The 22,058-nt window shown below is 42.1% G+C and overlaps 1 protein-coding gene across 9 annotated transcripts in view; it reads right to left on the bottom strand.

Annotated features, from left to right (window-relative positions):
* The window catches only part of STXBP5 (syntaxin binding protein 5), a 113,894-nt gene extending 101,010 nt beyond the window's left edge, over positions 1 to 12,884 (bottom strand). For 5 of the 9 annotated variants that reach the window (XM_066994177.1, XM_048067778.2, XM_048067780.2 and 2 more), the window contains exons 1-2: positions 11,810 to 12,240; positions 10,039 to 10,136 (exon numbers count right to left, since the gene is read on the bottom strand). In XM_066994177.1, coding sequence (XP_066850278.1) covers positions 10,039 to 10,136; positions 11,810 to 11,962 — 251 coding nt within the window. In that variant the 5' untranslated portion in view covers positions 11,963 to 12,240. Of the gene's footprint in view, positions 1 to 10,038; positions 10,137 to 11,809; positions 12,242 to 12,561 lie in introns of those variants that run through there. The other 4 variants (XM_048067772.2, XM_048067774.2, XM_048067775.2 and 1 more) reach the window with 2 other exon arrangements.
* Between the last annotated feature and the right edge of the window lie 9,174 nt (positions 12,885 to 22,058).

Genomic DNA, 22,058 nt, shown 5'->3' with positions numbered 1-22,058 from the left:
AATTATTCTGGACATGGAAGTAGTGGCCACTGCAATTTTCCTCATCTAATTATGAAAGGAAAATAAGATTTGAGTTGCCCAGACAGAAAACAGATTGTCACTACCTCGTTAAGACATTTATTAAGCAAAAATCCAATGACATTCAGTAAAATTAACAAATAAAGAAGAGTAGCCTTAGTTATTCCTATCAAGGATGAACTTCTCTGTAGAACAGTGATCAGGTAGACAACTTTGCAAACTGCAGTGCTTCATACTGCACAGCACTTGGTCAAGTATTTCAAGATCAGAGTCACTTACTACAAAAAAAAGTTTCATAGGCTTTAATTAGCTCAGTCAATATAACCTTACATTTCTCAAAACATTTCATCTTGCACTCTGTTTTCTGCACTAGCAGGAAACACACATTTCAAGTTTCATCTACCTTCACTATTCTTGACGTTTAAGATAAGGATTTTTCATTCACTCTGAATTTTAAGTACAGAAACACCAATGCAGAGTAGAATTACAGTGGACAGATGACTGGGGAAGCTGTATCCTGAATGCAAGTGAAAAAAATCACCTAATACAATTTAAGCTATATCAATTGCTGAGTTAAGATTGATTTTATCTCAATATAAGCACTGTCGATATCTAGCATACTTTTTTTTTTTTTTAAAAAAAAGGAATCTTATGGATTTAAAATAGACTAGGTCTGTGCAGGAAGTGATTAAATTAGAACTATGCAGACCAGGGCTTTCATCAGGTTGTACAGATCTCAGACATAAAAGCAGGCATCTCTTACCAAGGAGAGATTTTAACTGCAAGACAAAATGGTTCTCGTTTGTGGCAGAGTCTCAAACAGAACATCAGTGTGTCAGATCAGACTAAATGATAGCCACGGAAGAAGTACTTTCATGAAACCACTGTAAAAATCAACATGAATCTGGATTCAGTATGAATCTCCAGAGGTTGACAGAATTGCTACATATTTTAGAAATCAACTAATAAGGAATTTACCACTCCACCCCAATTTTCATTAGTGAATATTTCAGTTGTAGCTATTTCCAAGACTCATTTTACACTGTGCCTAAATTCAGTGATGCAAGTATCACTGCCAGTACTTTAAATTACGTTGTTAGACCTTTACGTGTATTTGCACTGGAAGTCAACACCAGTAGTAACTTAGTGTTCCCTTTGATAAACACAAGCTGTATTATTATTATCAAGTGCCTACAACAGAAGTGTTGACACAAAAGGTCACTTAAGTACCACCTGCTGAATACTAAGAGGCTATGCCAAGGCATAGCCCTGATTAGCGCTCAAGCATCAATTACAATACTACAACTCAAACTTAAGTTCAGTAAAATAAGATAACTTCAAAAGCCGATGGAAGCGTACTGGAAGCGGGTAAGCAATGCGCTCTCGTACACGGTCTTGGTTCACAAGTACCATAAACTTTTTTCTCAGGTCAGCACACAAATAAACACTCTGTGTGTCAAAGAACTAGATCTCTGGAGAATTAGAGTCTTGTTTACTTAACCAGATGTACTTTGCAGGTCTAAGAATCAGCATTTTTCAAATGAATTAGCATGATCAGTTCAATGGTGCACTCCAGGGCGGGTCACATCAAGAACAGCAAAAAGAAAAGAGAAGACCCAGGGGATTAAAGACTTACTGCAACGTTTACTCTCTCAGAACTGCTAAGGGCTTTTTTTTTTTCTTCCAAATGCAAAACCATTACCAGACATCTAAGATTAAGGACAACGTTCCTAAAATTCAAGTTCTCCAGTATTGTTTAACTTCAAACAGGCATGTAACAATTTACAGGTTTGATTCTGTTTTTTTCACTGAAGTGCTACAAAGACAACCCTACAAAAACAAATGTTCTACAGGAACCCTGATAAAAAAAATGTATTTTTTGGGTTTTTGTTTTTGTTTTTTTACTGTTCCAAAAGCAGTAAACAACACAGGAAAAAATATCAAGAAACAGATGTTCTAGAAGAGCAAGAAGATATATATAAAGTAGTAACTGAGGGCACTTCTGGTCACTTCAATTGGCTGGACGGTCACAATCAAAGAGCAATGAGTGGTGCTCCTCAGGGGTCAGTATTGGAACCAGCACTGTTTAACATCTTTGTTGGTGACATGGACAGTGAAACTGAGCGCACCCTCAGCAAGTTTGCTGATGACACCAGGCTGTGAGGTGTGGTCAACACGCTGGAGGGAAGGGATGCCATCTAGACAGAGCTGGACAGGCCTGATAGGCGGGCCTGTGTGAACTTCATGAGGTTCAACAAGGTCAAGTGCAAGGTCCTGCACCCGGGTTAGGGCAATCCTGAGCACAAATACAGGCCGGGCAGAGAATGGATTGAGAGCATCCCTAAGAAGAAGGATCTGAGATCGTTGGTTGATGAGAAGCTCAAAGCAAGCAGGCAGTGTGCGCTTGCAGCCCAGAAAGCCAACCATATCCTGGGCTGCACCAAAAGCAGCATAGCAGCAGGGCAAGGGAGGTGGCTGCCTCCCTCTGCTCTTGTGAGACCCCACCTGGAGTCCTGTATTCAGCTCTGGGGCCCCCAGCACAAGAAGGACTTGAAAGTATTAGAACAAGTCCACAGCAGGGTCACAAAGACGATCAAGAGGCTGGCGCACCTCTCCCATGACAGGCTGAGGGAGCTGGGGTTGTTCAGCCTGGAGAAGAGAAGGCTCTGGGAAGAAATTATAGCAGCCTTCTGGTGCCTAAAGGGGGCCCACAAGAAAGCAGGAGAGAGACTCCTTATCAGGGAACATAGTGATAGGACAAGGAATAACAGCTTTAAACTAAAAGAGGGGAGATTTAAATTAGATATAAGGAAGAAATTCTTCACTCAGAGGGTAGTGAGGCACTGAAACAGGTTACCCAAAGAAGTTGTGGATGCCCCATCCCTGGAAGTGTTCAAGGCCAGGCTGGATAGGGCTTTGGGCAACCTGGTCTGGTGGGAGGTGTCCCTGCCCACGGCAGTGGGGTTGGAATTGGATGGTCTAGCTAAAGATCATCCAACCCAAACCATTCTGTGGTTCTATGATAACGGCACTCCGTTAGAACGTTTGTGTGAAGAATGCCTTGTGAAATCTTTTTAAAAATACAGATGTGCTGGACACTTAAAAGAAATCTAATGCAGTTACAAATTTTTTGTCAAACAGGAAGTTTTGTTAGAAAGAGCTTACGATCTTAATTTGTGCTTTCAAGCTTTATCACATCTCAAATCATAAGCCACTTCTGTTTTTCCAGCCATGACTACCAAAACTGCTCATTTCTTCTCCTGCAGCAATAATGCTATTTCAGTTCCAAAAGCCCTTCCACAGCGACTGAGAAAGAACAAATCCAGTAAAATGTCGAATTAAGACTTGGGCACTGTACCAGAAACCTGAAAGCCTAAGCTAGGTCCCAGCTGTCTAATTCCCTGTTACATTTTACTCTAAAATTCTGGTTCAGTGCTGTGAGGACAAAAACCATCAGATCACAAAACCTGCATCACCTCAGCATTTCACAGACAGCTAGAAGGTCCGAGGAAACAGACCCTGCTGGTGCTATGGTAAAGCCTGCAGCCTTGAAAACTTCACTTGTTTTCCAGAAGATACTCCCTTCCCCAAGCTCACTATGACCCAGCAAGTTTCAGGTTGCAAGACTACATCCATTAGATTTCCACTTTGTCAGTAACATAGCTACAACAGGGATGAAAAGTTTTCATTCTAAAATTCATTTTCATAAACTATAGTATGAGATTTAATACAATTATACTTCAGGTATTTATGAACAACAGTGATCACTACGAGCTCTTGTGTAGAATTACAACACAAAAGACAATACTTGAAACAGACGATGCATTCAGTTTTCTTACTTTGATCAAGTATCACAGTCTCCTAGCATGAGTAATTATGAATTTTAAAAGTACACCATCCTATACATTATGAAGAATTCAGTCACAGCTTTCTCTCTGTAGGACTAACTCTCTATAATTCTTTGCATTTCTAAGAGTTACACATAATACCGTATCATCATTTTGACCATATCTCATTCCAGTGTATCCAAAGGTTGGTTGATTTTCTTCATTTAGGGGATGGGGACTTTTTCCCCCCCCATCTGTATGAGAGCTAATGATATTCATGTGAACTAAGTGCTGAAAGATATGATAAGAAATGTGGTAGCGTTTAAAGAAACGAAAATGTGATAAGATGAATGTATGCTACAACCAAAGTACTTTAAAAAAAACTCCTCCTCTACATGAATTGGGTGATGAGGTATCCAAAAAACATTTTCTCATTAATAGGTAATCACAGAGTTGCTCTGGCATGACACTACTGCAATATTTTTTAGAAGCTTTGCTGATGTACTCTTCTTCAAACAAACATTTGTTCAAAGTCCAGAAGAATGTGGGAATGGATTGAAACCATTCTCTTCCAACATCCACATGCCAAAAGCCTGACATTCCAAAAAACGTTAGTTTAGTTTGAGTTTAGTAGAATCACAGAATCATTTAGGTTGGACACGACCTCTCCAATTCATCTGATCCAGTCTCTCACTTGAAGCACTGCCAACTTCACAGTTAGATGCCTGGTCTGAAAAACTGAAGTCTTCACTCTGAATACTGCAAAAAGAACTCCAGTCATCTCCCTACTGCCCTTTTGAAGGGAGAAAGAGCAGGTATTCAGCTACTTCAAAACAAACAAAACAACCCAAGTTGATATTTCAGTAAGAGGGGAAAAAAAACAGACTTCCTTCTGTAGTTTGAACAATACAAAGGAAAGGAAAGTATTGTTAATGGATATAATGTCACAAGTTTAACACAGAAATTAGTTAGAACTTTAGAGACTTCACTGATTTGCTCGGATTTTATGGGTATACATCCACTGTAAAACTATTCAGATGCTGTAACAAACATTTCATCAGAAACTGCAAGAAACCACACATCCAGGCTTTGAGCTATTTTGATCAAAGAATTACAGTTGCAAAATCTTCTCACAAAGCCCAGAGAATGGAAGTCACAGAAAATAAGTTTTATATGCCTCAGATATATGAAAACTTCAGCCATTTGCTTACGTAAGAGACTTCTTTTACTGCTGAAAAGAATGGGGGGAAATGAACAGATGCTGACATTCAGAATGATTGGGATCTTCAGTTATTTAATGACGGAATGACAAACAACCTAATTTTTCTCCTTCCTGTGAACAGAGTTTGCAACAGGAAAAAACACTCTTTAAGTAAAGAACCTATTCTGCTTAGAAATAAAGACTCATGGCCAATTTGGTCTGTGTGGAAGGCATAACATTCACTCTACTGGTATCCCCTTCATTTTCAAGAACTTCTGGTGGAAAAGGTGTTCTTCTTCGGATTCTCTCCATCATGAGAAGCTGAGCTGCAAGCTGGAAACACATGTTTTTCAAAGGAATGAAGCACCAACAGAAATACCGTATTCATGTTGGCAGACAATCAAAATGTGACTTACTTGATCTACTGTCCTAGTTTTGCTACTGAGAAATTAAAGCACAGAAAACTGAACTACCTTGTTTAAGACTGAGCAGTTAAACAGCAGGCAGCAAGTTTCCTTCAAATTATCTGCTTTTGCTTCAAAGCTTATCCTACCTCCTATCACAGTCAGCTGAGCTTCTCCGTTTGTTTTCAAGGCCAGAGCCTTGTACAACTAATAATATAAAGTTTTCAGGAAACATCATTCCAAATACAGGAAGATCCTGAAAAAGTGTTTTCCATGTTTATCAAATCTCTTCACTACACAAATGCTGTTGCAGTCAGGTCACATTTGACTCCTAGAGGGACTTTCAAGTAGAAGAGTGAGAGTAAATGAGAGCACAGAAGCAGGCCCATTACCCGTGACACTGGAAGCCATCAGGATGTCACGGAACAGAGTCCACCCCATTGCACCATGCAGGTAAGTTAGACCTTAAGTACATACACCCAGCTCATTAGAAAGTTTTTGGTATGTGCTGGGAAAGCAAAACACAGATGGTTGTCATGCAGGAAACTTCCTTAAAATTCTGGACTACATGTCCTGTTGAAACACTTCAGGTACACTCAGGAAAGAAACAAAACATAGATGAACATTCTACAGCTTTATATCCAACACATCTGGGACAGGAGACCAGAAGGTGATAGCAACACTTGTAACAACAGCTAAATGGCATTGCATATGGAGAAGCTGATGAAACTGGCCTGCAGTGACAGGTGAGGTCCCCAGAAGCTTACGCTGCTGTTGAAATGTAGTATGTATAAATAGTGAGAAAATTGTTCCTTGTGGGGAACACATTCACGAGTATCCAAAACTACAGCAAAGTAAGCCTGAGGTAGAAATTCCACACCTGAAGGCCAGGCCACCAGCCAAGACTCAAAACACCTCAACCAGCTAGAATGAGCATCCTTCAATCAACACAATGAATGCAGAGGAACAGCTGGATCACAGCAAGCAGGTAATTGTGAGGGTGGACAAGATAAGCAAATTCAAGTTTTTAATGTTGCTCCAAAGTGCACTTCTGCTCTTGTTCCTATCGCATCACTCAGTTTCTCCTGAAATACAGAACACAAAATTAAACTGTTCAATTATTTTCGACAGGTCCTAATGTCAGGGAGGATGTTCATGCCACCTGGCTGTTCTACGTCAAGTGCAGGAGGTCCAGGATCTGACACCTCTCCAGGTTTGTATAGAATAAGCTATACACATTTTGTAACTTCTCCCGATACACAGGAAGGGAACCAAGATTTTCTCCATAGCTAAAAACAGAAAAAAAAAAAGGAAGAAGAGTCCTATTAACAGCTCAAAACGTTCCTTTTTATTAAGCAGTATCAGTCAGTCTCAGAAACACTTGCTACCTAAATCCCAGTCAGAAATATTTATAAGTAATGCTGGAAATGAAATCAATTTTGTTGTTGTTGATTTATTTGTTGTTTTCAAATGGGTGGGGGGAGGATACAAGCTATATGCAGCTCAAATTAAGCTAGTGAATACTCCTAAACTACCACTTTGGTGACTTCCGTAAAAAAATAAAAAAGTCTCTTTCTACTACTATATGGACTTCTCTCCCTCTTAAAACTGCAAGGTCTAGAACCAGCTGCTGGTCATGGGAATGAAATGGTGAATTTCTGTCTCTAGCATGCTAACTCACCAACTCCACAGTGCTCTTCTGATTTTAACTGGTCAAGCTTATGACAGGGACAAACAATATTAATGAAGTAGTAATTCTATTTCCAATCTGATTAGTGAAACATGCAAACTATACTTTAGTATTTCCATTTTCACAATTACATTGTGGACTCAGAGAGCTTAATACCATGTTGATGTTATTTTGTCTTTATTTACCTCTAATTGATAAATATACCAAATCAGTGAACTCCCATTTTATTTCTGTCCACAAATCCTGGTTCTTCAGAAAAAGCTTTAGTTCTACTCTGACATGTCACTGTACCAATAGTAGAGACAGCATTAAAATGCATTTTTTCTTTCACTGGCGCTTACAGAGTCCTCAAAATTAAGAATGAAATGGGAGCACGACTAAGAAAATTTCTGTTCACATTAACCTTTTCTAGACAATACTTTAGTTAAAATAACTGAATTGAAATCTGCTCAAATACAGAAAACACGTTCTATAAAGGGACTAGCTCATAAATTGCTGTAAGTAAATCAGGGCTGTAGTATTCACTAGTATGTACAGAAATTAAATCTAAACGAAGTTAGTACATTTCTTAAGAGCTTTTTAACTTTAATACCCTTTCAGAAAAAAAAAAAAACACAACACCCCGTTGCTTCGCAATTACTCAGATCGCCTAGTTGCAATAGAAAGGAACTGAAAGCCTGACAAGCTGCATCCATACCTGAAGATGCAAGAAAAACACTAATACCCAACTTGCATCCGCCAGTAGACAATGAAGGAAGCATTATCCTTCCTTTACTTCTATACCCTCACAACAGAAGAAGAAAATCAGGATTGACTTTCCTTACAGTTTTAGGGTTTAGTTCTCAATGAACACCTCTTTATTCGCTCTCAGTCTTCCTAGTTCACACCTCATTTCAATTAAGACACACTTCTACAGCTCTAAAGAGAGAGTGGCTCCCACTTCCTTAGATTACATGCAATGAATCCTTGCATGTAATTTATCATTAGTAAAAGCCTCAGCAGGTAAGACATCCTACAGGTTACCTATAACTTTGTGGTTCAGTTTTTGTCCATGAACAGTAAGGTGAAATAAACAGCTCTTGCAAGTTCCGCTCCTTGCCAGAGAGCCGTCTTCCTAGGTTTCACACAGCAGAAAGTGAGAGGCTGGTTTTACGTTTTGAGTGTATCTGAATCTATCCCCTCTGCCTGCACCTCTCCCTCCCCAAAAGCAAGTAATCACAGGAGATACAACTTCTGCAGTGCTGTTGGGTTACTGGGCTAACCCATCAGGCTAAACGGAGGGCTTTAGAACAGTTCTTCCATGACTCAGTCAGTACTGAGACGGATACTGACCTTCGCTAAGTTAGCGGAACACAAATGTTCCGGCCTCAGCATGAAACTTCTTCCCTTAGGAAACATTTTCTGTTCACATTACTGCTTCCTCTCACAGCAACCGTTGCTTCCCTCACAATCCTGCTAGGCTCCTCCTGATTATTTAGAAAGCAATTCACACTCAGAAATCACAGGTGTAGTCACGACTAAGTGACAAGAAATATGTTTTTAATCAAGTCATCATAAGGCAACCTACATCATCATATTGCCGTAAACTGCAGGCAAGTAAGCTCTAAGTAAGTGCATGTTGTTCTCTCCCTCCAACCCCAATCCTTACTTTTAGGTCTCATTTTGTTCTCTCATCTATTGTACCAATATGAGAGTAATTAAAACCAACAGAGCCTCGCATACCCTTCATTTTTCATTTAAATCAAATGCATCACCTTTTTAAAAACTAAAATTTATTAAGTATAGTTTTGAATATTTTACTGAGAGCACTTCACAGTCATTACTGTTGACCACTGAGAGTCGAGAGATCTTGGGAGTTCATAACATTATAGACATCATACAAGTTACTTCAGTTCAGCCTCTTCTTTAATACTGAAGTTCTAACTTTTCAACTTGTAAAAGACAACCCTTTTAAGACAGTTAACCTTAGACAGAACACTGATGTTAAGGAAGGAAACAAAATGTCCACTTGCAGAGTAACGTAATTAACAAAGGAAAGAGAATGATGAGATTTACCTGCAGTTTAAAGAGAATTAACTCAATTTTTCTAGCAAGATGGCTAAGCCTTCTCCAAAAACGTCAGAATTTAGACAATTCCAGGACAATACAGAAATCAACTCATTCTACTCCGTTGAAAAGTAAGGTTTAGGCAATGTTAGTGTGGATTAAAGGATCTACAGGGCATGTTCTTTTAAAATAAAAGTTTAAACACGTATGTTATTATGTGCCTTGGGTGGTACAGTATGGATGTGGTACCATATGGCTACAAACGTACGGACAGTTCACTTTTTTTTTTGAACAAGAAGTAGTAACATTACTGTTGGTTTATTCCATGAATTTAATCTGCTCATCTCTGTCAGTTACAAATTATTAGTGAAATACTGTTCCCACATCCTTTAACATCCCCACTTGAAACTACTTTTTGGCAATACAGAAGTAGTAAGAAGATCTACACTACTACAACATTTCTCTCAAGAGCAAGACAAAAAATAAATACAAGCAGCATGGAGTTTTATAATTCCAAAGGTTATAGCAGAAAATGAAACAGACCCTCAGACAGGTCTCTTTTTATAGCAGCTGACTGTGCTTCTAAATTGTCAGCGCATTGGTAATCCTCTACAAAACGTATATATTAACTGCAGATAAGGGGGACTAAGCAGCCATACCTCATAGCATTAACACAACCTGAACTGACACACAACAAGCAGAACAGCCATGCCACCCGCCACCAGAAAACAGAGCTTTTCCCCCCTTCTGCATACCTGGTTCCCACCACACATCTGAATGGCTCCAGCAGCTGAATCAAAACATCATTTGTGTGAGGTACGCTAATTTCCTTTTCAGAACATAAAAGGATACAGCCTTAATGCTCCAGTCTGAGTCCCGATGGCCAGTATTTTCTGAACAGGATCAAATGCCAGGGCTGAAGGTTGATAGGGGAAACCATGGCGCACAGTCTAACAAGTCAGAGCATCGTAGTAATGACGGGACAAGCAGCAGACCAAAAATAAACAGAATCAATATCATATGTTAGGGAATAGGATTCAGCATTAATCACAATTAAGAGAGGAACCAACAGATTGAGAATAACAGCTGTCCTATATGCACCGATTATGAAAGATTTTTTTAAAGTTGGTCCAGTCATTCACCCTTGATCACCAAATGACAGTCATACTTACTGAAACTTAATGTGAATCTTGCATTATTTCTGTACAAAGACTGTATCAACATGGCATTTTATTTTTCCATCCATGTCATTCTCCGACTACTCCTATTTTAACCCTAAGAATGGCACTAAACCATTAAAATCTGTGATGTTCCTAGGAAGTTTGGCAACAAAGCCAGACTTGTTGTCCGAACTGTTACAAATTGCTACACCTGCTTGTCAGAGCTACCTCAATTTCACTCCGACAGGCCCCACATGACAGTGCAAACTCACTCATCACCTTTACAAAAAAACAGTAAAAAAATCAACCCAACCTCCACAGAACATCACTCTCAACCTCTGCTTCCCTTCAAAACAAACTAAAAAACACTCCTGAAAATAGGCAAACAAAAAACATGCCACAAAAACAAAACAAAGCCCCCTTAACCAAGGGATTCTTTCTTAATATGAGGCAGTTGGCACATTTTGGTTTCTGATTAGCCAACACTAATTTGGTAATCGACCAAGCAACAACCCCATTACGCTTCTCAGGCTGCAATTAATCGGAATCAAGAAGAACAAAAGCATTATCTATTCTGACTTCTACTGTAGATGTATGCAATGTAAGCCATACAAACACTGGCTTTTCAACTGCAAAACCTCTAGTTTAACGCAGGGTTATTTTAGGACCTCATAAACGCATAGCAAACTTCTGACAGACTCCTTTTACTTCAGTCAAGTTGCAGGCATAGCTCACAACTCTCAGTGTTTCACAGTGAGTAAAATCTAAGTAGTAATAGCCCTGCTCTTTCCCGTGTCCTTCACGAGCAACTTGTAAAAGTGGCAGGAACGCCTGCAATACTACACAAAACAAGGAGGCGAATCCACAAACAAGCTCAGCCATACCAAGCTAGGCCACGGGTGCACTGTAAAGATAAAAATGGGTATTGATATTCAAATCAGTTTTTATTCCTCTAGGTACAGCTGGCGGATTAATTCGCTGCATCATTTTCCAAAAGCGTGCGGGCACTAACTGCAGTTATCGTATCACACGCAAGCAAATGAAAAAAAAAAAAAAAAAGGGGGGAACTTTTCCTCCGTCTCTGGAGAACCTTTGCAACAGCAGCCCCGGCGACTTGGCAACACACTGCAGCCGAAGCACCACAAACGTCTACAGCCCCCTCCAGGCGCAACGGGAGCGGCGAGCCGCGTTCCCCGGCACGCAGAGCCCCGGACCCCCGTCCTCGGGGCCCGCCAGCGGAGCCTGCCGCTGAAAGGCCGCGACAACGCCGGGCATCCCTCCCTCCTCCTTCCATCCCTCCCTCCCTCCCTCCTCCATCCCGCTCTCCCCCGAAAGCCCGGGCGCACCCCGCCGGCATCGAGCCCTGCCAGTCTCCGGGCAAGCTGCTTGCGGACACGGCCACCGCTTCTCCCCTCCGTCCCCCCGACCCCCCCCGGGGCGCACCCCGAGGCCGCCGCGTTCACCTTGCAGAGCTGGAAGTGCTCGGACTGGAGCGTCTCCTGGATTTCGCTCTCCCGGTTGCCCGCCTGCTGCTGCTGCGCGGCGGACGACGCCGAGGCGGCGGACGAGACCGCCGTCAGGCCGTCCAGCACCTTCCTGATGTTAAATTTCCTCATGGCTCGCGGCGGCGCCGAGGCAGAGCCGAGCGGGGAGCGCCGCCGCCCGCCCCGCCGGCGGCAGACGAGCCCCCCGCGGGAGGGCGACGCGCTAGTCCGGCAGCGCAGCGGCGCTCCTCATCGGGGCCCGGCGGCTGAAGCCAAGCAAACGGCGCCCGGTCAGCCCGCTCTGCCGCTGCCCGGCCCGGCCCCGCCCGCCGGGGGCTCACGGCTCGCCCCAGGCCCGCCCCGGCCCGTCCCACCCCGTCTCTCCCGGCCGCCGAGCCGCCCGCAGCCTCCGCGCCCGGCCGCGCAGCCGCCTCACATGGTGCCACCCGGCTCCCCGCCCGCCGCCGCCGCAGTCCCTGCTCCCCCCCCACACCCGCCGCCTCGCAGCGCCCTCCCCTCCCTCCCTCCCTCCCTCCCTTCAGCCCCGGCACCCTCCGCCCCCTCGGAGCTGCGTGTGCCGCCAGCCAGTCACCGCCGGGGCTTCTCCCGGCTGCTGCCGCCGCCCGCCCCCGCAGCCACCAGCCTCCCCCCACCCCTCCTCCTCCTCCTCCTCCTCCTCCTCCTCCTCCTCCTCCTCCTCCTCGGGCCGCCTCGCGGTCGCTCCCCCTTGCCTGACAACGCGGAAGCGCAGCGCCCCGGGGGGGCGGCGGCGGCAGCAGCAGGAGGAGGAGGAGGAGGAGGAGGAGGAGGAGGAGGAGGAGGAGGAGGAGGAGGAGCGGTGCCAGGGCTCGCAGTAGCCGCGCATGCGCTTCCAAAGGGCCGGCACCCGGATGTGGCGGTGCCCGCTCCGCCCGCAGCGCCGCGACGAGGGGAGCGGGCAGCGGGGTCCGTGTGGGGATGGGGACGGGGCCGTCACGGCAGCGGGGACGGGAGCCCCGCGCCGCCTGTGGGCAGGGAGCAGGGGGCGGCGGTGTGCGGCTCCGCCGAGGAGCGCCGGCTGCCGGTGCGGCGGGGCTGTTAACGGCCGCGCTTCCTCACAGCCTCCCCGACCGCCGCCAGCAGCGGCACGCAGCGTCAGGGGGCTCCAGGCTGCCGGCCTGAGCCCTGCTTTTGTAGAGCGTATTCCTGGATTGTGCCCTTAGTGGCTCAGGTGGTGGTTGGTATTCCCCCCTCAATCAGGCAACTACTATTCGTGACTCAGATCACTGAAGTAAAACAAACTGGACGATCAGTTACCACTTTTGGAGGAAACCTTGTATAGATGTGGCTCAGGACATGGGCCTGCATCCCCCAGCTGCAGCGGGAATGCCTGAGCAGGAGGAGGCTCAGCCTGCAGTAAAATGGCATTTACAAGTGGTGCTTTCAGCCCCAAAGCCAGGCGTGCACAATTAGCGCAGTCAACGTGACAGTGCACAGACAAATAAGCACAATCAGAGTGCTGAAAAATAGTTATGATGCACCCATAATAATAACCTCAAAAGTAAAAGTTCCACAGGTTTCTTGGACCTCTAACCCCATGTCAGTTTAAAGCCATGTTCCCAGCAGGTGTATGATGTATAAAGATTCAGAAGAAACCCGGACAGCTTACATACTCCATTTATGAAGTGACTGCCTAATGAACTTAGAGAGCTGTCCACCTGTGTAACCAGGACCGTTGGACACTTCCTCAAATCATCTTGGTGAACATGTGAAAGAATGCTTCCAGAGACGACAAAAGTCCTAAAGTAAATAAAAGTAGACCTAAATAAGCCTCATTAAATATCTGATAATAATATTTATTTCATTTTAAGAGAGAAGAGTGTGCATTGTCTTTAATTATCCATTATATATTTTATCTAACAGCCTGTATGTTACAGAAATAATGTCTGTTTTTTTCCAACTACTCACACATGCTTATTGCGGTACGCTAAACTGGGAAGAAAACTTCTGGAACTCAACTGTGCTTGACTGAATGGTAAACACTGATTGTGTTTACCACATGCATTGTGTTGATAATGCATACCAGTATAACGTTAAGAATGTAAATAATAGTCCATCAGAATCCTGTTATCAGCATAGGTCAGGCCAGGCCCTGCAAGCATTCCTAGCTACAAGATTCATATCACATCTACTCTCATTATTTATATTAATTATTTATAGAAATTGTTAAGGAAAACAACCTCAAAACTTGCTGAAGAATTAAAGGCCTTTATAAGCCCTCCTTTTGCATACTGCAGTCACTTTTTTTTCCCTCCAATGCACTTGGCCCTTGACTCCATTCTTTACCTGTGTTATATATACTTAGAGATTGCATTTCATTTTCTGTTTAGATTAACACTGAAAGCAAGGAGGACCTCATTCATTATTGTAACGCCGTACCAATACTTGCAAACATTTATACAAGATATATATTGCAGTATATACAAGGTTGAGACAACAGCATTTCGCTTCTCTCACGCTTTGTAGTTAATGCCATTCAACAAGTCAATGCTTTCTGGTACAACTCCTGTAAAAAGTGAATGACAATCTTCTGTCATACTGGGACATCAGTGGGAACAGTAGTAGGACTTTCATTTTATGGTTTTATAGCAAGCATCCCCATTATCTCTCATGATTTAGCTGCTGTGTTTCAGAGCTTCTTTGAGGTCTTCTGCTGTTACCCAACAGCCACATCCTGTTTGCAAAACAGACTGATTCTGCCAAATTTCCTTAGTTCATGTTGCCTGCTCAGACCTTCCGGACACTGATATCTGAAATCTCTTGCCAATATTTTACACCCCCGTCCAAAGCCTAAGTGACTTACACAGCTGAGGATGAAGCAATGAGACCCAACTAGATTGCAACCACTTTGTGTTCTACTGTTACAGGATCCGCCTGTGACAGAGCCACTGTTAAATGTTCGTGAGTCAGCCCCCAGCAGCGCATCTTCATGGGCTACGCAAATCCCTGCTACCAAACAAATCCACTTGGCTTTAGTCTTCTTTGCCTGCCTTTTCTTACTGATCCTCTTATCGACCGCTTCTTGAAAAGGAGAGAAAAACTCACTTGCTCATTTCTTGATTCATATCCTACAGATACCACATTGGCAACCACTATTCCTTGTAGGTATTTAAGCATGGTGCACGTAGTGTTGGTATACGTACCAGTGCAGTCCCACAGACCACAGTTGTCATAGGTCAGACTTCAGTTGGTGGGTCTTTTGCCTCAAGATAATCACCATAACTTTATGGATAACTGGAGCGCAGCCATCGCTGTGCTTATGGTCTTTATTTTTTTTTCAGGGGCAGGCAGTGGTAAACCACCAAAGCATTAGCATGAAGAGGGGATAGAATGATTGCAGTCCTGCACAAGCCAGAGCGAGTAAAATCTCACCCAGTTATAATGCATGCTAAGACTTGGTAGAATAATCCCAGAGCAGTGGGCAGATAGTAAAGGGACAAGTCCTCTCACGGCGTTTTTCATTAGTTCGTATGTACACCCAAAAGTGTTACTGGTTGTATCCAGAGAAGTTCACGTACTTCAGGTGAATTGCACACCATAATTATTGCATAGATGAGGAAAGGACCACCAGAAGGGGCCTCGAGATCTCTGCTTGGCATGTAACCTCACTAAAACTTTTGACAGTCAATCAACCCAGGCTTTGAAGACTAATGAAGAGACTTCGCTTTCCTGAGAACTTCTTAGTGGTGCTTAGTCACTCACACTGCAGAGTCAGAATTGACTGAGACCTATCCAAACATTTCCTTGCCATAAATAGAAAGAAGCTGGGATACATTTTTGAACTAATCTTATTCAGGTTGTTTTACTTAACTGCATTGGACAGGACAGTGTAACCACAGCTCCAAGTGAGTTTTGGAACCTTTCCTGGCTGCTGGGAAACTGCTCAGGTTCTTTAGACTGTGAGCTGTTGCCAGACAAACATCTGTGATTTTTTTTTTCCCCATTAATCTGTATTGGTGAAAAGTCCAAGGAGGACTTCCAGCTTCAGGTGAACTTTTTGATATTTCTGCAGCTTACTTGGAATACGCTGTAAGCAAGAAGGAAATGGAGAGCACGTGTTAATTAGTGGGTCAGTCCCTAGAAAAAGCTATGATAGGACTTGCCATAAACTCAGCTGGAAATAAACTGTCTAGTGTTTGTAAATTCATCCATTTCAGAAACAGCCCCATTGACCATGCCTGTAATGATATGATGAGTTCCTCCTGCATCTGGAAGCCAGCGTGGTCTTTGGCAGGCTCACAGATTATGGGCTTCTTTTATTAAAGACCTATGGAACAGCATGACTAACACCTCGTGTATGGATGCCACTAGGCAGAAAGAGGACACATCCTGTTTCTGAAGGGACTGCACCAAAATTCCTGCATTTTGAGCTCCGGCCAGTATAGTGAGATGTGTATACGTTGGTTGTTGAAGTGTGAATTAGAAGGCTTCTCAGCATTTGTCTACACAACCAGCAGAGGCGCGTCCATGTAGCTGCTTTGAGTTGAGCTGGAGCATGGCAAAAGAAGCAGATACAGCTGTCTTAGAAAGCATTTAAGGATACTGTTAGCAGTTGACCAGCATAGATCTGACTGTTGGCTGATACCAGTGATATGCGACACAAGGCCAATATGCACTAGCAAGGAAGAGTACATAAGGCAGAAGGAAGGTATTAAAGCAGCACTATGCAATGGAAATTTGAGTCTTGTAAAGAGGTCGTGCACCGTCCTCCTTAGTGTCTCACATGCGCCTTTGTCCCACCACTGTCACCTTGGACCAGACAGAGACAGCGTCAGCTATTGAAATATACACAGAAATTTACCGTTTCTAGTGAAAGCACATTTATTGCTTATTATCTATTGACCTATTTATGTATTATTCTCCTCTTCACTGAAGATACACAGTCCTTTCAAAAAATGTTATAGTTAAACATCCATCTATCACTCTTTACATAGAAAATTAATTATGCCAAAGAAATATTTAATGAGGATGTTAACACCACATTTTTTGTTTTCAAATTTACTTCCATTACTTTCAGCCACGTCTTCAGTACCTAAGGTTAGGTCGTCTTAGCAGCACAGTCTGACTGATTTGGCTTCAGCCCATACTTTCCTTTTATCACTGTCTTCTGAAGGAGTAATTTATTTTTCCACTCATCCAAATCTTCTATGTCCAGTGCAGGCACTTAATTAATTTTGTTCTTACGTTGTACTAAAATGCACAGTTCTTTTTTGTTCATGCAGTCTGTCATTTTCCTCTGCTTTCTATATCACATTTTACTTGAGCCTGGGCCAGTTCAGTGTTAAGAACAGAGGCATTTCACCTACTCTGCTCTCATTCTTTTAGTTACAGCAGCTTCCTCAGTTTTTTTGAACCCTTTAAATTAATCTCTCCTGCAATTAAAACAGGTAGTTTTGGTGGTAAAGTATTTCTTTTTTTTTTCTTCATGATTTTTAGTGTAAGGAGCATAAACAGTCCTACGAGCAGGTTTCAGGACTCAGGATTCCTCCCTTCTCATTTTCTTTTCACAACTAAGCACCACCATGGCTAGGCAGCCCCAGAATGAGCTGTTTCAAGCACAGTGTTGTGCTTTGGCTCCTAAAATCCACATCTGCCGTACTTCTGTTCAATTCTTTGTCGTATTCTTTTAGTCCTAATTTTATTTTTATGGATACTTTTTTGTGTAGGAATTCATCACAGTATTTATCTCCCACTTGAAATGGAGTGTTTTGGGGTTCTTGATCTCTGCATATTTATAATAAAATAATTACTTAGATATTTCTAGTGGACTGTGATTGTTTACAGGAGGAACATGTAATATATACAGTCAATATTTGTTTGCTTAGCACGTTGTATTTTTTTCCTTAGATGCCAAAGTGAAATTGCAAATGATACTGAGGAATTTCCAATTTTAACCTGACTTAGGCCATCACTTCAACATGTAATTAATCATATGTTTGCTTCAGTGCCATCTGTGCACCTTCTTTACATGATGTATAAGCTTAAGCTACATCAGAAGACATGGTTACTCAACCACGTACAAAACTTGCATTATTATTTGCATTAGGTCATATTTCTTCTGTAATTGGATCTATTTTGAGAAGTACTTGAAACATATTAGTGCAGAATCATATAAGCACAGAATAACTGAGGTTGAAAGGGACTTCTGGAGGTCATCTGGTCCAGCTGTCCACTCAGTCGTAAGCTAGATCCAACTTCAAAGTTAGATCACGTTTCTCGTGGTCGTGTCCACTTTTAGCATATATCCAAAGATGGAGATTCTTTTCTTTTGCATTATTACAAAATAAAAATACAATTTCACATCCCATGCTCTGCATTTTGCTGTTTTCATATTTTTACACTGGCAGTAGGCCTGAACCAGGATTAAAGCCTCAGGCATACAATGCTAATACACCCAGAACAGGTTTTGAACAAGGCAAGGCTTTTATCTATATAGAAAAAAAGTATGGTTTAATACTTTACTGAATAATGAAAATTGTTTTGTATGTATTTATCATACACTTTATGGTCTTCAGTCAACTATAATACAAGTGCTTCTTATTACAATGCCACTTTGAGACCTGCATAACAGAGTGAAGCAAAATATGAAATACAATCTGTCTCCATTAAAAGGCAGCAAAATATTGCAAGTGAAATCAACACAAGCTTTATAAAATAGTTAAATTAAGATGAAGTATGAGTGTCTGCCAAGAGAAGAAGGGTTTTCTTGGACTAAATGAATTAAAGCTAAAATATTACGAACAAAACTAATTTATCCATTCTTAAACAGAATTATGGTGCTGCAATTTAAAAAAAAAAGTCTTTCAAATTTAATGATCTGTTTATATACAGCATTTTGTACCAAGTGTAGCATTTCAGATAGGATCTTTCATCAATGAGTCATTTTAAGTGACTACCCACTACAATGAAAAAAAAAGTTCACAATTTATTATTGTCATTGTAATTACGGCCCGTTAGCTGGGAGGGGATTCCTATTGTACAGTAGTTTAGCAATCTAGACAAGTACTCATTTGGACTACAGAAACATTAGTCTTTGATTAAAAATGGCTAGTATTTCACTAGTATGTTTTCTTCTTTAAATTAAAAGTAATGAATTACATAAACTGCAAGGCTAAAAAAGCAAGCAGGCAGACTATTCCTTTAATGACATTGAAGCTAGAAGACCCAAAATGTGTGTATGCTTCATTTCATTATGGGTTTTTAATTTCTTGTATTTTCATCATGTTACCATTTTGTGGGAATATAAACACTTCTTTTAACACCATTGATATTCAGAAATAATAATGCCAGATATGTATTTAAATTTTTTGATTAGCTCAGTTGTGCAAGAAGGGTTCAGATGTCAAGACAATTGAAAGATTTCCCATAAAAACAAAAAAAAAGGAAAAAGAAAAAAAAGTATTCTATATGCTTTTAACTTCACTGCAAGCACGGTAGACAGAACCTCTTTATGTGTCTTCTCCTATCCCTCCCAATCGGTGAAACAGGAGGTGAAATGTAATGACAGCTGAGACTTTCCAAAGAAAATGCTAGTACCCTCAAATTAAAATGAACATCATAACTTGAGATTAACAGAGCAAATAATTGTTTAAGAGAAACTAAAACAGTAACAAGACAAATGGGTAGGAGAAACCTAGAGTATGTAGGACAGGTTGAAATGTATTAGTCATTGAGTCTGACAATTCTCATTTCTCCTATTTTTTACATTTTTTGTTTTTAAATTCTGTCCCAACATGCTAGTCAGTAAGCTTCTTTGGAGGAGGCTTTAGGTCCCATTGGTAACCTAAGACTTTTTGAAAACCTAGCTGAAGGAATTGAAATTTGTCTTGTAGTAACTGATTGAATTAGAGCCTAGAGCTAATTATATGCTTTAAATATATCACTTTATCAAGTGTCGTCATGCATTGCATTGTCCTGACTAGAATTTACAACTATTTCTGGGATTAAGATAAGTATTTTGATGTACTGTCACAATTTTGAGCTTTACTTCAGGCAAGGTGTGGAAGGGCTCATTACTATCTGATCCTTCAAATCTCCTTGTGAGCAACCATCCCTCCTTCTATAGCATCACAGTACAGGCTGGATGCAGTGCCAATTAGGAATAGACAGCATTTATTAATTTTATGGATCATTTATGGTGTATTACCATGTAGATGCTCAGGACAAAAGGCCACTTTCTGAGACCAGTAGGAGAAAGATTATTACTGGCGTGGAGGCCTACCTCTTTAGGTATGACTGACAGGTTAATGGTAAAACAAATTATCTTCACTTCATCAACTGGAAATTGACACACCATGCTGTTTTAGATATGCTAGTGCCATGTGTGATTTTAACTGCTTCATACAGCTGTGCCTAAACTATGACCTGCACTGGAAGCTGTTTAATTTGGATGAAATGATACAGCTCTTTTCCCTCACCTGTAAAGAAAATACCTTTACTACAGCAACACTGAGGTGTGCACAGATGTATTGCGGCAGAGCTTGGGCACTGTTTGCTGGCACTGCCACAGGGCGCAAGCCTGCCCATCAGCCATGTCCTGGTCTCCGTGACCTGGGAGGCAGCTGGGCACCCACAGCTCTGGGTCCCCATCACGCTGATGGGATCTGTTTTCCCCTTCCCTCGCTCTGTTGTTTTCCCAAGAGAAGAAACTGTACTGCTCCTCACTGAAGCTGAGTAGCCCTTACCCATACTGTGAAATTTTGGGTGTCAGGACTGCTCTTGATTCTTTCAGGGCAACGCCTGGTAGCCTGTCCAATGCCCCTTTCCCATCAGGAACAAGGCACTGGGGGCACTGGGGCAGCCCCAGCCCTGACACTGGGCACCTCCTTGGGAACGGGGACAGGCCAAAGCCAGGCTGGGATGTGGGCCTGGAGTGGGCCAGCTGTGGGGAGCTGTAGCCTGGCCCTGCTGTGGCCTCGCTGGGGCTGGGGCTGGTGACCCTGGGCTGACGTGGGGTCCTGGGCCTAGGGGTGGGCAGGGACAGGCAATGCTGGCGGTGCCCTCAGGGCCCTGACATTTTCTTGCCAGCATCTAAAATAGCAATTCATATCTGAAGGGCAGTCTTAATTTATGTCACGTGGAAATTCTTTGATATGACTATTTTTATCGAAAAGTTCAGCAATAGCAAAATTTTTAAAAGAAAAATGTATCTCATAAATAATCCTTATATCAAATTTAAGTGAGTTATTCTCATACTGCATGTACATGCATTCATATTGCTAGAAGGATTCCTTGGGAAAAAAAATGTATAAAGTTGCTCCATTCTCAAATTTAAAATTAGAAAATCTAGTCATGTTTATTACCAGTTACGTAACGTGTGTGATATTTTTTAAAACTATTTATTTTGTTTTACTTAATGTGAAAATAAGCTTTAAGATTTATATCATACAACATCAGTTACGTCTGGTTACAGAAGTAAATTTAAAGTTCTTTGGGTCTCAGTCATCTAACTCCCAACCAAGGGAGTCCATTGTTTTTCTGGAGTCTGATTTAAGAAGAAATGAAACCTGTGTTCCTTTCATCTGTGTCAATCAGACTGTCTCACTGGTTACATGTTTTCATTTGACTGCATGTTTTTTGCCAATAAAACAGAGTACTCTCACTTATTCTATTGACTTAAAAAATGGCAATGAAAGAAAACAAAACTTGTAATGAGTTATCACAAATAAGTGCAATTTTATTTTATTTACTATTTATTATGCATTGTATGTCTAACATGGATTGGGAGAAGTATCTGTGTGCATCTTAAGACGAAAGAAATGCTGCATGTCAGGCAGCAATTATGAAAGGTCTCCAAAATCCATTTTGCTTTTCTTGTTTCATTGTCTAGCTGATACCTGTGCTCCCTGATATTTTCAGAATAGTGTGTAGTCCCTTTCATTAACTTTTGGTATAGAATCATAGAATCATAAAATAACCCAAGTTGGAAGGGACCTATAAGGATCATCGATCGAGTCCAACTCCTGGCTCCACACAGGTCTACCCAAAAATTCAGACCATGTGACTAAGTGCACAGTCCAAACTCTTCTTAAACTCCAACACGCTTGGTGCTGTGACTACGTCCCTGGGGAGCCTGTTCCAGTGCGCAACAGCCCTCTCAGTGAAGAACCTCTTCCTATCCAGCCTCCCCTGCTGCAGCTTGACTCCATTCCCTCAGGTCCTATCACTGGTTACCAGAGAGAAGAGAGCG

This window comes from Anser cygnoides, chromosome 3 (genome assembly GCF_040182565.1).
Source record: "Anser cygnoides isolate HZ-2024a breed goose chromosome 3, Taihu_goose_T2T_genome, whole genome shotgun sequence".
Lineage (NCBI taxonomy): Eukaryota > Metazoa > Chordata > Aves > Anseriformes > Anatidae > Anser > Anser cygnoides.
The sequence above is the reverse complement of the archived record's forward strand: the minus strand, read 5'-3'. Positions and strand labels throughout refer to the sequence as shown.